At 53.9% G+C, this 14,511-nt stretch overlaps 2 protein-coding genes across 8 annotated transcripts; both read right to left on the bottom strand.

Moving 5' to 3' along the window:
• Positions 1-1,140: 1,140 nt before the first annotated feature.
• ALDOA (aldolase, fructose-bisphosphate A) lies at positions 1,141-6,705 on the bottom strand. 4 transcript variants are annotated; one of them, XM_045543419.1, is made up of 10 exons: positions 5,164-5,255; positions 4,032-4,185; positions 3,696-3,828; positions 3,401-3,612; positions 2,867-2,921; positions 2,584-2,744; positions 2,166-2,249; positions 1,881-2,055; positions 1,527-1,726; positions 1,141-1,438 (listed from the first exon to the last, which is right to left on the bottom strand). In XM_045543419.1, the coding sequence occupies exons 2-10, from the start codon at positions 4,170-4,172 to the stop codon at positions 1,343-1,345; spliced, it is 1,257 nt and encodes a 418-aa protein (XP_045399375.1). In that variant the 5' UTR covers positions 4,173-4,185; positions 5,164-5,255; the 3' UTR covers positions 1,141-1,342. The 4 variants fall into 4 exon arrangements, with proteins under 4 accessions (XP_045399375.1, XP_045399376.1, XP_045399377.1 ...); XM_045543420.1 differs by lacking the exons at positions 4,032-4,185; positions 5,164-5,255 and adding an exon at positions 6,619-6,705; XM_045543421.1 differs by lacking the exons at positions 4,032-4,185; positions 5,164-5,255 and adding an exon at positions 6,330-6,468.
• On the bottom strand, positions 3,765-13,518 carry LOC123632773 (keratin-associated protein 10-11). 4 transcript variants are annotated; one of them, XM_045543423.1, is made up of 8 exons: positions 13,283-13,516; positions 12,999-13,034; positions 12,071-12,214; positions 11,666-11,821; positions 7,197-7,400; positions 6,874-6,994; positions 6,619-6,700; positions 3,765-3,828 (listed from the first exon to the last, which is right to left on the bottom strand). In XM_045543423.1, the coding sequence occupies exons 2-5, from the start codon at positions 13,002-13,004 to the stop codon at positions 7,287-7,289; spliced, it is 420 nt and encodes a 139-aa protein (XP_045399379.1). In that variant the 5' UTR covers positions 13,005-13,034; positions 13,283-13,516; the 3' UTR covers positions 3,765-3,828; positions 6,619-6,700; positions 6,874-6,994; positions 7,197-7,286. The 4 variants fall into 4 exon arrangements, with proteins under 4 accessions (XP_045399379.1, XP_045399382.1, XP_045399380.1 ...); XM_045543426.1 differs by lacking the exon at positions 12,071-12,214 and having other exon boundaries at positions 13,283-13,518; XM_045543424.1 differs by having other exon boundaries at positions 12,999-13,517.
• Positions 13,519-14,511: the final 993 nt, after the last annotated feature.

The following is a 14,511-nucleotide window of genomic DNA, read 5'->3' as shown; positions in this document are numbered from 1 at the left end:
ATTTTGTTTCCCAGAGACCTGAGTGAGGCTAGGCAAAGAAGTGAGGCCAAAGTTTGGACGGGTACTAGGGATGGGTTTCGTTTTGGATGTAAGCAACAGATGCCAATGTGCAGAGAAGGGAAGGACCAAGTTTTTAAACTCTTAGAAGACCCTAGGTCAGTCAGTTGTAGGTGAGTCACTGTAAGGATTGTTGGTCCAGAGAGATCAGAAAGGTCAACATTTTTCTGAGAGAAGAGCTCAGAGAGGAAAAAGGATCCATACCAGGAAAGGCTGCAGAAAGGTTGTAGGAAATTTAGAAAATGGCAGGACTAACTGGTTTCCCAGATATGGCTAGGATCTGTAGCAACTAGACCTTGTGTAGCTACTGCCACATGTACCCAGCCTGGGTTATTGGGGAAGGGCTCAAGGCATGGCATAGGGGCTCCTTAAGTGTGGAGCCCCCATCCTGGCTTCATGGAATGCAGCAGCTAGAGGCTAATCTTAACCTGGAGCCTGAGCTCTGCAGTTGAACTTTGTGTACCTGCATTGTTGAAGAGGGTGTCAGAAAGGATTCAAGTTTTTCAAGGAGTTCCACAGCCCGAAGGAGACTAAGAAGCCATTTTTAATCCCATCTCCTGTTAAGATGGGGAATCAGGAAACTCAATAGCGTAAATTAAGGAGATATGCATTGACAATCCCATTTCCATCAAGAAACAGTGCAATCTTGGACAAAAGAGCCTTAAGCATAAATTGTGAATAATACCACCTACTCATAAGAACACCTATTACATTGCCTGGCTCATGGCACTCAGTGGCTGTTTTGGTCACAGGAGCCTTTCTATACCCTTGACTTCTGGGCCTACAAGTGAGACTGATGCTGTAGCCGCCTAAAACTTGAGCCATTACACCTTCGCTTCACAACCGTGAGCCCTATCAGATGCTGCTAGTAGGAGTGAAGACTGTAATGGCTAGAAGAAAACCTCACAGGCTCTCTGCCTTTCTCAAAGCCATGGGCAAGTATCAAACAGAGAGAGGTCCTTTCAATCTTTACCCCTTTCCTGCCCACAAAGGAAGAACACAAAATAAGGACTGTTCTTTTGGGCTCTGCCACCTCCCCAGGCCCTCCCCTGCCCTAAACACCACAAGATACAGACAAAAGACTCCCCCTTAAATAGTTGTTTATTGGCAGTGGGCTGGAAAGAGTGATGGCGTTAGCATACACAGACAACACCACACACCAGTGTCACATGGCAGGTAAGAGCGATGGGCAAGACAGCCTGGAGCCCTGGATGAGGCCCCCTCTCCAAGTGTGGGAGGGGGCAGGGCCTGGAGTGTTGAGGGGGCAGCCTTAGAACACCTCAGCTTAGTAGGCGTGGTTAGAGACGAAGAGGGACTCGCTGGCTGCAGCCCCGGCCTGACCACTGGGGGTGTACTTTCCTTGACAGGCGAGGCTATTGGCCTAAGAGGGGAGAGGAGACAGAGTGAAAAATTCTTTCTGAGAATCCTGTTCGCCCAGGCATGCTGGCCGCCTTCTGCCCCATACTTACCAGGGCTCGCTTCACATACTCCTCCTGGGCAGCCTTCAGGTTCTCCTTCTTCCCACCCCAGGCCTTCAGGGCAGAGGCCTGCAGGGCGCGGCCATAGGAGAAGGTCAGGGCCCATGGCTTCAGCAGGGGGCACTTGTTGATGGCATTGAGGTTGATGGATGCCTCCTCCTCACTCTGGCCTCCAGACAGGAAGGTGATCCCTGCAGAACAAGGGGCGAGATGGGAGGAGGGTTGTGGTCAGAGAGGTTGCTAGGAGCCCCTAGAAGCTGCCTTGAAAATCAGGACAAAAGGCATAAAGGTTGTGGGTACAGTTTGTCTACCTCCCAGAGGCCAAGATGAGGGTGTGGGCCTCACCAGTAACAGCGGGGGGCACTGTGCGTCGCAGTGCGGTGACAGTTGCCATGGCAATCTCCTCATGAGAAAACTTCTGGGTGCAGGCGTGGCCTGGGGTTACCATATTGGGCTTCAGCAAGGTGCCTTCCAGGTAGATGTGATGGTCACTCAGAGCCTTGTAGACAGCAGCCAGCACCTGGAAGATGGTGGAGTCAAAGTGAGGTGGAGTGGAGGGCAGGGGTTAGCCCCAGGGCCCCCAGCCCAGCTGCCCAGCCTACCACAGTAGGCAGGTAGGCAAGCACCTACCTTCTCAGTTACATACTGACAGCGCTTCAAGTCATGGTCTCCATCAGGGAGGATCTCAGGCTCCACGATGGGCACAATGCCATTCTGTGGGGTGAGGGACAGGGTAGCTGTGAGGCCTCCTAACCTGGAATCCCACCTATGTGCCAAGATCTTATCTTGATGATGATAGGGACTCATGGCTTCAAAGCCCTCAGTGGATGACAGGAGACAGGCATCTCCTCAGATCCACCCCACAGTCCCCATTCTGCCCCTCTGCCTCAGAGCCCTCAAGTGTCCTCCACAGGCCAAGGCTGATGCTCGGTGAGTATTACGAACAGTTGCTTTGAGGGAGGTAGGCATCCTGGCAGGTGGATGGCAAACTAGCAACACTAGAACCAAATGAGGCGGGAGGTGGCCTACTGGGGACTTGCAGGCCCACCTGCTGGCAGATACTGGCATAACGGGCCAGAACGTTGGCATTTTCCATGATGGCAAGGGCTGAGGGGGTGTGTTCCCCAATTTTCAGCACACAACGCCACTTGGCAAAGTCGGCTCCATCCTTCTTGTACTGGGCACAGCGCTCAGATAGCCCATCCAGCCCTAAGAAAAGACAGAGGAGTCAAAGCATGGTGGGGGAGAGGGGAGTGTGGCTCCCACTCACCCCTGGCACCCAAGAGGTGAGTTGCCTCGGGTTGGGAGGGGAGAGAGCCAAATGGTCTCACCTTGGGTGGTAGTCTCGCCATTTGTTCCTGCCAAGGGCACCACACCCTTGTCTACCTGTTGGGGGAGGGGGGCAACAATATGAGACAGGAGAAATGACTTCTAGTGCCCTTTCCTCTTCTCTAGCCCCACTCTTTTCTCTACTTAATCTCTCAAGCAGCATCTCAGGGTTTGCAAGTATTTCGTTTAGTTACAGCATCCAATTCTGTGAGGCAGGATACACTGGATAGTATTTGACACCATGAATGATAACCGTCAGGAATGCTGGCTGTCAGGAGACCTGTGCTTTGCCACTTAGTAACTGTATGCAGAACACTTCTCTCTGAGCTGCTGGCTTTTCATCTGTGCAGTGACATACCCTGCTCTTAGAATTTTGAGGATTAAAAATGCCAACTAGGTACCATAGGTCTGGGGCAGACTCCATCCAAGTCTCTAGGCTTCCAGCCCAGTATTCACCCCCTGCCTCATTCATTACTCTGGGTTTCTCTCCCCCAGATCCATCTCAGATCTCACATTCTGAGGCCCTGCCCCCTCACCTTGATGCCCACAACCCCACCCTTGGATTTGATAACTTGGGGGAAGGAACGCCCATCATCCGCCTTCTGATAGAGTGTCTCATGGAAGAGAATGACACCCCCGATGCAGGGATTCACGCGGTCATCAGCTGTCAGCAGCAGCTGGCGGTAGAAGCGCCGGTTCTCCTCTGTGTTCTCAGTGCCGATGGACTGCAGCCGCTTGGCAATACTCCCTGAAGGGGAGCATCAGGGAATAAGGGGACCAGCCTGCCACTCCCAACCCTGGCACCCCTCCCACTCTGTCTCCTGCCCATACCAGTGGACTCATCTGCAGCCAGGATGCCCTTGCCCGGAGCCACAATGCGGTGAGCGATGTCAGACAGCTCCTTCTTCTGCTCCGGGGTCAGCGCTGGATGTGGGTAGGGCATGATGCTGGTGACAGCAAGTTCCTGGGTAGAAGCGACAGATGGGGGAGGACTTGTAAGCTGAGTCTTCCCACGGTTGCTCAAGGAGCAGGGCCCCTCACCTGGAGATCAGGGCAAATGTTCCCTACCTCTCCTGCCCCACACCCAGTGGGCCCTGGGGAACTTCTTGTCCCCAGCTCCGCACCCCCCCCCCCCCGACTTCCCTATACTAGGCCTGCCTCCTGTACCTTTCCTAACTCTGTCTGTTGCTGGGTGTTGCCCAGCTGAGGGTGGAGTTGCCCACTGGCAACTGGGGGATAGGAAAAGGCCATAGCCATGGACAGGCAGGTCATGGTGAAGCTGGACCCTTCTGGCCTGCACCTTGCCATGGGGTCACCTTGCCTAGAAACAAAACCGAACCGGAGTATTTTAGAATTTAAAGGTCTTGAATAGGGTAGAGGGCCCAACACCCTCATTTAAAAGGGCCCAGAAAAGGGAAAGGTCTGTGCTTCAAGCCACACACCAACCCAGGGGCCAGATCTGAGATTAGAACCCAGATCTTCTGACTGCCATCAGGGTGTTCCTTCCAATCCACCCAAGATCCCAGGGCTGGCCCAGGCTCCAGTGCTTCAAGGACATCCCAAGGTCAAGCTTCTCCCCGCAAGGTGAGGGAAGGGTGTTAGGAAAAACGCAGGAGGGCAATCAGAAGCTCAGGAAAGGGCAGCAGAGTAAGCCCTAGCCCGAGATAGGGGGAAGTGGTTAAGGTTTGCCGTTGTCACTGGTCATACAGGGAAAGAACGTGGAGGAGAGGCAAGAGCCCCACCCCTTTCCCTGAAAAATGCTCCTGTCGGTTCGCTGGGCTGCAGCTGTTCCAGGCTCAGAATCAAGGTCACCCGATAAGGAAAGACAGGGAAAGTGTTAATGGGTCATCACGTGCTGCCAAGGGGATTCCCCTCCACGCTAGGGGCACCCCGTCCTCCCAGCGAGGTCTAACCTCCCGCTTGCAAGAACCCTGAGGCAGTATACGAGCAGGCCCCCACCCCTCGCTGCCTCTCGGGATCTCTGCCGATGCCAAAAGGCCCTAAACCTCTGCACCAGGAGTCTCTGCGAGGAAAAGGGAGGGGGAACGGCCCTCCAACTCGCTCTGCTTCCTCCACCGCCATGACTCAGCGCGTGGAGCCGCTGCATTGCGCAGCAAACCCAGGGAGCTCGCGCTACCGAGGGCCGGGGCGCCAGGGCGGAAGCATGTGTGTGGGGGTGGTAGTGGGGAGATGCTCGGACGGGGTGGGAGTAGGGCTCCGCGCCGACACCCGACCCGCCACTGCCCCCAAGATCCTTCTCCAGGGTCCCTGACCCTCGCTCGTGAAGAGGGGCGCTCACCTGGCACAGGAGAGAGCGGGTGTGCGGGGTGCCGCGGCGGAGGGCTGGCGAGCGGACCAAGAGCGCGAACGCGACGGTCGTCACCAGCAGCCGGTTCTGCGGCGCGTTCCAAGAGGAACACAGCCTATTCAGATCCGGAGGGGGCGGCGCAGGGGGCGGGCAGGAGGGAGGTGGTGCCCAGCCTTTTAAAGGCACCGCTCCATGCTCCGCCGGGTTTTTTCCTTTGCCGGGAGCGGGGGACGACCTATGGCAGGCGAGGAGCTGCGCGAGAGGCCGCCCCCGAGAGGCAAAGCCAGAGGCGGCGCTTGGGAGGGGGCGGGGCGGCGAGAACATGATCCCTCCTCGCTCCCCTCGGACGTGACTCGGGCCACATCCCGCGGATCGCCAGAGCTTCCCCCCTCCTCGCTTTTTCCCCCGCCTGGCGCGCTCTGGGGCGCCGTGACTCAGCCAGAATGTTGGCACCGGAGGAGATGGGGATTGGGGGTGAGGGGGAGGGAAAGCCGGTGGAAGAGTCAGAAAAGATGAAGGCTTGGCTTCCCCTCCCACGCCCAGCCCGAGCGGCCCGGCGCCGCCCCGGCTTCCGACCTGTGCGGCCGCAGCGCGCGTCACATTGTAACCTAATCGAGAAGTCGGATGTGTCTGCCTGCCTCGCCCGCTGGCTGGGCTGCGCAGGATGCGCACTCCCTGCCACTAGCCCAGGCGTGAGAGAGGCGGAGGAAAGGGCGGCGAGTGGACGCACAGGGAGCACCCGGGCCGCGGGGGCTGGCGGGGCGCGGAGGCGAGTCCTCCCCGCCTCGGAGCTGGGTCCTGGCAGCTGGGCTCTGGGGCCGCGGAGGCCACCATGGCCTGCGCATGCGCATCCGCCCGGGGCCGAGGCTGCCAGGCGGGTTGTACCCCGCCACCACCAAAAACCAAACCATGCGGAAATTGACCTGCCACGGCTCGGCCCAAGCCGAGTCTCTGGGATGGCGGGGGGAGGGGCGGACACAGTCCCTGAGAAACGTCTTCCTTGGGCCTGACTGCCCCAAAATAAAATCCTTCCCCGACTTGACCTGCCTCCTAGGTACTTTCTGAGTCCCCACCCCACCCCTGCTTCATCCCGACCCCTTCGTCCACTCACTTTTCCCCCACCTCCCCATCCCAGCTCGGTCCTGCTAGCGGCCCACCTGCGGCAAGACTGGAGGAGCCGGCAGAGCCTGGTCAGCAGCGAGTGAGCCAGGCGTGCCCGGGGCTGGGTTATAAGGCAGCTCCTGCCCTCCCCCCCAACCAGTGTCCCCGACCTTCTCCAGTGACCCCTGCCCTTTCCCCGCCACAGATCCCCTGGCAGGGACCTATATTTAGGGAAACCTGAAGCCCCTGACATTCATGCCAGCATGAGGCTCGGCATGGGGGAAGGGAGAGGAAGCCTTGGGTCTGCCCTATTGAGAGGAAATGAGGGGCCCCCTGCCCACTCACCGGTACTTCAAAGGAAATTTCTTCCTTGGAAATCCAGACTGAGGCCCTTGGTTGTCAAGAGAAATAAATCTTGGCCAGGTATCTGTGGGAGGGAAAGGAGTAAGGGGACTCAGATCCTGTGGCCTCCCTGCCTCCTTCCCACTGGCTCCTTCTCTGGTGCCCCTCCTCCCCTGACTCTGGGCCTTGATGATGGCTGTTGCACCATCTGGAGCCCATTTGTTTCAGAGGGAGGGCAAATACAGGCACTGCACTCACCTCTTAAAATAACCAAGAGTCCATGGACAGGGATGTGGTTGGGGCACCCCTATATATCCTGATATTTAAGGTCCAAGCTCCTCGGGTAATGCTGTCTGTGGTGAGCAGTGCCTCCCGGCCCCTTAGAGGGAGGAGAGTTTACTTGGGGAGGGGAAGAGGAAGCAGGACACCTGCTGGAACACCAGCCCCATCTCTTCTGGCCCTCCAAAGGAGCTGCAGCTGGGCTGGACTCTTGGCCAGGACTCAAGGAGCCAGGCCCCCCACTGCCAGTTCTAGTTCCCAGGCCTGTGAGCTGGGCAGGCCATTTGTGTGGTTCCAGTAACCTGGAGAAAGGTGTCTTGAGGCCCCTTAGGGATGAGGGTATGTGGGTCCTGGGGGCTGGCTGCTCCCCAAAGGGCAGGGACCCTGGATCCTCATCGGAGCTTGATCTCAAAGCAGAGACAGTTGAGGCTCTGGCAGTCAGGAAGTTGGCACGCACAGGCACAGTCGCAGAGTGGGCAGCAGCGAGGGCAGCGAGGTGCCCAACCCTGAGGGAGAAGAGAGAGGGGTGAGAGAGGTGGGACCAGAGCCAGAATCTTTTTCCCTCTAAGGGGAGAAGGGAACAGAGAGGCCTGGGAAGTCCCATTTGCCCAGTGGAACAGAGGGAACAAAGTAATTCTCTGTGCTATTGAAAAATCAGTAATGAGCCAATGTTCTGAACAATGGAGTTCAAGGGCTGGAAGCAATTATGCAAGGGTTCCCCCCTTCTCATTTTATAGGTGAGGAGACTGAGGGAGGAACCAGAGAGCAACTGGCCCTGGGTCCCATGCTAGAATTTCAGCTTCCCTATGTCCAGTTCAAAGATGGCTCTGCTACATCCTCATGGCCTCATGCAATTGAGAGTCAGTAGACAGAGAAAGCACACACATTTTTCTGTCAATCATGAAAATAACTTGTGATTTTTATGGACTTCTTCCTTGGCATGAGACCACACTACAGGATCTCATTCATAATGTTTGAGTACCTAACCGTGTGCAAGGCACAGACTGCATTCATGAGTGATTAATAAAATCTTTGTAGTTTTCTTTGAAAATGGCAATTTCTATACTTTTTAAATTTTTAATATTTTAAAAAGTTATATCTCTTTTAATTGTCAGAACTCTGAGTAGTGGGCCTCTGTACAAAAGAGGAAACAGAGGCTCAGAGGGGGAGTGATTTGCCCAAAGGAACACAACTAGGGAATGGAGCTAGGATGAACCAGGCTCTGCTTGCTTCCAGCCCTGTGATACCCCTCAACCCCTCCGCCTCCCAGGGCCAGGAACATCAGCTTCTCTCTGGGTGTGCAAGAACAGGGACTGTTCATCTCATGTTCTCCACTGAGCTAGCATGGGGACTCGTGCTCAGCAGGTGTCCGAGATATAGATGAATGTTGAATGAATGGATGAATCTGAGCATATCATTTCCCACTCTTTAGGCAAAAAAGAAAGGAGGGGGCTTCTCAGCTCCTGGGAGAAGCAGAAAGTCTGTCTCTTGGAGAACAGGAACAGCATGTCCTTAGAGACAGGAAGGGAGAACCCACCTCCTTCCTGGGAACTCACTGCTCCCCTGACTTGGCACAGGGATGATCTGCAGCTGCCTCAGGCATGGACTAGAGTCAGGCCAAGTGGCTGGAGTGGGACACACTGAGGATGGCTGTGTGACACAAGATTGGTTCCTTGAGGCCAGAGGCCAAGGTAGTGACAGTCACAGTTGTACAGCTCAATCAGAAATCAGGCCAAGCCAGGAATAGGGGAATGACCTTTCCAACAGCTGAGGTTTCGGGGTGCTGTGTCAGATGACTGGTGAGATCAGATATCACTAGGGGCTCCAGTGAGGGGAGGGCACCTGCCATCTGCAGGGAGGGGGTCCATATTGGGCTATGCCACTGCCCACAGAATTGCCTGTTAGGGGGAGGCTAGAAGTGTTGGGGGGAGAGAGAGGTGGTTTTTCTTGTGTTTGATGAGGGTGTGGTTTGGGGCATCTCTAGGGAGTCTAGGTTTGGGGATGAAATTGACTCTGTGGGTTTTTGGAGGACCACACTGTCATTCTGTGCACAGAACTGGTGGCTGAGAGAGGCTCTGCTGCCCTTACCTCAGAGAAGAGGGTATTAAAAGCATTTCTTGGCTCTGTGCACTGGAAGGGTTTAGATCGAGTCATTAACCCACTGGCTAATGGGTTTCTCGGCTCTTACAAGCAGCCATGTGGCTTCTGGAAGGAATCTGCTGTTTAAGTACATTAAACAAGGACTCCACAAGACTGTTAACCCTTGTGTTTCTTTAGGCTCTTGGGAGAGTCTTTCACTTTGATTTTTTTCCCCCCTGACTTTGTGAGGGCCAGCCCTTTGCTGGTGAGAGCTCAGTCCCTTGAGTCAGTAAGGCCTGGGTTTGAATATCAGCTTGGCTAATTCATGTTTTGAGCCTCAGATTCCTCATCTCTGAAGCAAATATAACACCTATTTCACAGGGTCATTGTGGGGAATCAGTGGAAAGAACTAAGCACAATGCCTGATATGCAGTGAGCTGTTCTCTCATCATAACTTGATTTCCCCCTAGCAGTATGTATCAGAATCCTGTGAGAACTTGTTAAAAATTCACAAACTCAGTCCCATTCCAGACCTACTGCGTGTGAGGCCTGGTGTCTGGCTTTCCTTTTACCGACCGTACTTGCTTCTTGACCACACACAGGGCTGAGAGTCAACCACTGCACCATATCACATCAGTTCTCTATTATAACAGCCTGTTTCTTTCTTTCTGTCCATCACCAGAATGGAAGCCCCCTTCAGGCCTGGGACCTTGTCTATCTGGTTTCTACTGAGCCCGCAGGGCCTAGTATAGAGCCTTAACAGTGACTCCATAAACATTTGGTGAGTGAATGAATAAATGAACGAATTAGATGCTTGCAACATGCCTGGGAAAGAGGCAGGGAAGGCAAGGTTTCTTCCTAAGAAAAGAGAAGAAACCTGGGTTTGTGTTCTGGCTGGTTCAGCCATATAACCTCAGGCAAGTCACTCAAGCCTGTTTAAGCCTCAGTGTCTACAACTGTAAAATGGGCAAGAGCTTTGTAACCTTCGTGGCTCTTACTGTTATCACAAGGAAACTGAAGAACAGAGGGACTTAAATGTACTTGGTGGAAAGACAGATCAAGGACAGAATGAACCTGCCCCGCCCTCCGCCATTCTAAATCCCTTCCTGGCTCCAGTAGAAACCGGATAGGATCAGGCCCCAAGTGTCCAGGTTTAGGAGTTCCTGCAACCCTGGAGGGGTAGGTGGGAGGACCCGGTCCCTCCGTATAATACACCTTTCTCCCAAGGAAGAGAAGATGTATCCCTGACTGTTCACTTTGAGTGGAGAGAGGGGACAGGGGGCTGTGTCCCCAGGATAGGGGGCCAAAAATCATTTTGTAATTGAATACCTCCTATAAGACGGGAGTTTTTAGAACCCTCCATTTCCCTTTTCTCCCTCAGCCCCAATCCTGGGACCCCTCTCCTGGCTACCCCTGGGAAACCAAAAAGAAGAGAGCTCTTTGCCCCACCATCTATTTCAAAATTGAAAACATCTTCCAGGGATTTGTACCAATCACAGTCAGCCCAGTTTTATGAACTTGCTGGGCTTGGTCTTTTATCCTTGCCTTCCCTCCTAGGGAAGGTCAACACGCCAAGGGCAGGAGTTTTTCTGTCTAAATCTCTGAGCCCAAAATAATCATTGCCTAAGAAGGTGGTCGATTACATTTAACATCTTTAAACCACAAATGCAAAAATGGCCTGTCTTCTGTGAGCCAGGCTTCTCCCCTGAGGATTCTGTTTCAACTAACTGCTATGGAGCAATATGCTATGTAAGGCTCTCCTGTGTGACACTGGAGAAGCAACCAAACTTCCCTAAGCCAGTTTACTCCCCTGCAAAAGGAGAATAGTAATATTTACCCATCTGTATGTGCAGGCATGGACAGGTGGCCAACATTTGATGTCAAGTTAAAAAGGGCAAGTAGCAGTTCTGATGAAATAGTCTACGTGATATAACTCCATCTAAGCCAAATAATAGTAAAATACAGCAGTGATAGTACTTGTATGGTGGTATATGAGGGACATACATAAAAGGCAGCAACTTTGGGTTAAAGAACTGATTTATAAAGTGATTTGATGTTTGTTTGTTTTTTTTTATTAGAGACAGGGACTCACTATGTCACCCAGGCTGAATTCGAAGTCTTGGGCTCAAGTGATCCTCCTGCCCCAGCCTCCTGAGTAGCTGGGACTACAGGCACACGCCACTGCGCCCAGCCTTTCTGTGTGTTTCTATATGCATACTTTGTAAACAATACTTTTGTAATCAGAAAAAAATATATAGGTTTTTAAAAATACCCAGGTCTGTAGGGTGGGAAGGAAGAAAAAAAATACCCAGTTCTCAGGGTTGTTGAGAAAAGTAATGTCAAAATAAAGTGGCACTGTATGTGGAACATAGTATTCACCCAATGAACAGTAGGAGCTCTTTGAACTGTTTTTGCTTTTAGCTACCATTTTCAGAAGTGCTGAGTATGTGCCATGTGTGTTATTCACATCACCTTTCTCATGCTGGCACCCTATTTTCTTTTCTTCAAGTAGCTTTCATCACCAGCTTTCATCTGATGTGCTGTTTTTGCCTGTTTCCACATAATTCAGTATCTAGAATCCTGCCTGGCTTACAGTAGGTGGTCAATAATAAATGTTGAACATCATAAAAAGAATGCACAGATCCTACCTAGATCAGGGCTCAGTGGGGCAGAAGGTAAGAATGGAACTCACAGCTTCGGTGGGCTGGGGGCAGCAGGCATCCAGGCAGTGGGCTGGGCTGGGCAAAGGGAAGTCACAGGCTTCTGCACAGGTCCAGCAACAGTCTTGAGGCTGGAAGGCACCTTGCTTCCTGCAGGGGGAGCTGCAGTCTGTGCAGCAGCCCTGGACCTAGGAGATGACAGGGCTCAGGATCTGGGCCAGGCAGCAGATAATGACAGCCAAGATCTGGCTTTCTCAAGGGGGCAGGTGAGGGTTTCGCTGGGGACAGGAGACAAGGGACCTCTTGGTTCCACAAAAGGGACAGATGTGGGGACTAAATGGCAAAGGAGCCTCAAGGTAAGAGCCTGCAGATGAAGGGACAGGTTAACTGGTTCCTCTTCCCCAGAGCCCACCCTTCATCCCCACCAGGCCCCTCACCCGCAGGCAGTGCCTAACCAGCAGCACTAGGCCCAGCAGCAACAAATAGATGCCCACAGCGATGAAGACGATGGCAGGGATGGGGAGCAGCAGGTGAGGGCTGCTGACGGGAGCCGGGGTTGGATTCCATGGGCTAGAGGAGGCCTGGGCGAGCACAGGAGGAAGGGATGACAAGGAGTGGAGACAGGCTGCAGGAACACAGGAATACCAGGAGGGACACAGAGATGGCTGGGGGAGGAACAACCCCCAGACGGTGGGGAGTCCATAGGACTGTACCCTGACTCACTGTCTTATCCCCCCAGACCTGCCTTTTTTCCTGTCATCCCCATTTCAGCACCATCAAGTACTTGTTGATCATTCTAGAATCTTCTTAGCCTTCCTTTCAGAATGTCTCTCCAAACAGATCTCTTGTCTCTGACCTCACTACCACTACTTTGGCATCCCTCAGCCCACATTACTGGCCCAACTGTCTCTCAACCTGCACTTTTGCCCCTTTCCACCCCAGTTGTCCTTCTGTTTCCCACCCTTCCTTAAAATCGATCGATGGCTCCCAGTGACTCAGTGAAAACTTTCTTAGTGACAAAGTCCCCAATCTTGCCCTGCCTACCTCTCTCTCCCTCCCGCCTCTCCGCTCCGGCCACACTGCAGTTCAAATGACCCATCCTCTCTCTCACACCCAGGCCCCGTGCTTTCCCTCTGCCCGAAATGCCTTTACTCCTTGAATACTTGGTAAACTCCTCCTTATCTTGCCAGGAATACCAGAAATGTGCCCTCCCGTGGGAAGTCCCTCCTTGGCACTCTCTTTCTCACAGCTTTTGTCCTGAGCTGGCAGGAGCTGTGTTGGGTAGAAAGCCCCTCCCCGGTCCGGGCCGGAAAGCAGCCAAAACCGGGGTGGGGACCGCAGCTGCGGGGGCCGCGCCAGACTCACGTCCATGGGGCAGGGCGGCGCCAGTCAGTCCGGGAGCTGCAGGGGAGAGAAGGTCCTGGGCCTCAGAGGCTGGGATGGGCCGTCAGACCCGGGTGCCCACTCTCCTCCGTCTCCCGTTTCCAGTTTGGGGAAAACTGGTCTCAGTTGCTCTATGGTTCGGACAGTGTGAGTTGGCGGTCCCGGGATTCGAGGGCGGCGCCGGCATCGCAGACCCCAGCCCGGCCCAGGCCACACCCTCCGCTGTCCCCACAGCCCGGCTCTGTCCGTCGACCCAGCCCCATCACCTGCACCCGCGTGGCCCGGGCAATTCACGGATTCCGCGCCGCGCCGGCTCCCCTCGGCCGTGGAGCCAGCTCCGCCCAGAAGCCTTTGGCTGCTTCTTGCTGTTGCCATGGGGATCGAGCGTTATTTCTACGGCGACCGCCGAGGCCCAAACTCCTTCCCGCCTCGTTTCTCCAGCCCGATCTCCTGAGAGTTCTTTTTTGTTTTTGAGACAGAGTCTCGCTCTGTCGCCCTGGCTAGAGTGCCGTGGCGTCAGCCCAGCTCACAGCAGCCTCCAACTCCTGGGCTCAAGCAATCCTTCTGCCTCAGCCTCCCGAGTCGCTGGGACTACAGGCATGCGCCACCATGCCAGGATAATTTTTTCTATATATATTTTTAGCTGTCCAAATCATTTCTTTCTATTTTTAGTAGAGACGGGGTCTCGCTCTTGCTCAGGCTGGTCTGGAACTCCTGACCTCGAGCGATCCCCCCGCCTCGGCCTCCCAGAGTGCTGGGATTGCAGGAGTGAGCCACCGCGCCCGGCCTCCTGCGAGTCCTTCTGGACCTTGGTCCTCGGGGCTGTCCCGCTGAGGAGGCTAAATGGAAAGAGCGAGTTCCCGCCACCACCGGCCTGGGTCGGATCCTCATCAGATGCTGGAAGTCGGAGGAGGCACTGGGGCCTGGGACTCTGCAAAGGGACGACTGGACCCTGAACCCTGGGCTACACTCCCGACTTGCTGTGTGACTTTGCCAAGTCTGTGAGCGTCACTGAGTCCATTTCCTCATCCGGAAAAGGGGGAAATGCCTGCCTCTCAGGGATATTGTAAAAATCAAAGCTACTTGTTAATTGTATGGAATTATCAATATTTTTTCATTCTGACCCCATTTCTCCATTTTTACTCCATTTTTGTAGTCTTCACATCGCCGTCAAAGTGATTTCCTACCACCCACATCAGATCTTGTTTCTTTTCTACTTTAAAACTTCCAAAGGCTTCCCATTGACTCCAGGATAAAGCCCAAATGCAGCAGCAGACTGTCGGCACCATCCACTCAGCCCTGCCTACCTTCTCTTTGTTGGTTCACAACACATCCAGCTGGGTGCCAGGCACTGCTGTAGGCTCTGCAGCTCTAGCAAAGAGGAAGGCAAATTTCCTGCCCTTACATTGCTAATATTCTACTGGACGAGGGGGATCAGATAATAAATATATAAACGAATAAGATTTTGTACTTCCTCAGTTTTTCCAAGGCTCCA

The sequence above is a fragment of the Lemur catta genome, chromosome 2, assembly GCF_020740605.2.
Source record: "Lemur catta isolate mLemCat1 chromosome 2, mLemCat1.pri, whole genome shotgun sequence".
Classification (NCBI taxonomy): Eukaryota; Metazoa; Chordata; class Mammalia; order Primates; family Lemuridae; genus Lemur; species Lemur catta.
This window is presented reverse-complemented; position numbering and strand designations above follow the sequence as displayed.

Coding starts and splice junctions, on each gene's coding strand:
- LOC123632773 (XM_045543424.1), bottom strand. Junction 11,822..12,070: donor TGGTTAGGCACTGCCTGCGG/GTGAGGGGCCTG, acceptor GTCATCTCCTAG/GTCCAGGGCTGCTGCACAGA. Junction 7,401..11,665: donor GCCCCCAGCCCACCGAAGCT/GTGAGTTCCATT, acceptor CTTCTCCCTCAG/GGTTGGGCACCTCGCTGCCC.
- ALDOA (XM_045543419.1), bottom strand. CDS start 4,172: ATGGCAAGGTGCAGGCCAGAAGGGTCCAGCTTCACCATGACCTGCCTG. Junction 2,250..2,583: donor ATGCCAGTATCTGCCAGCAG/GTGGGCCTGCAA, acceptor CTCACCCCACAG/AATGGCATTGTGCCCATCGT. Junction 1,727..1,880: donor AGTGCCCCCCGCTGTTACTG/GTGAGGCCCACA, acceptor CTTGTTCTGCAG/GGATCACCTTCCTGTCTGGA.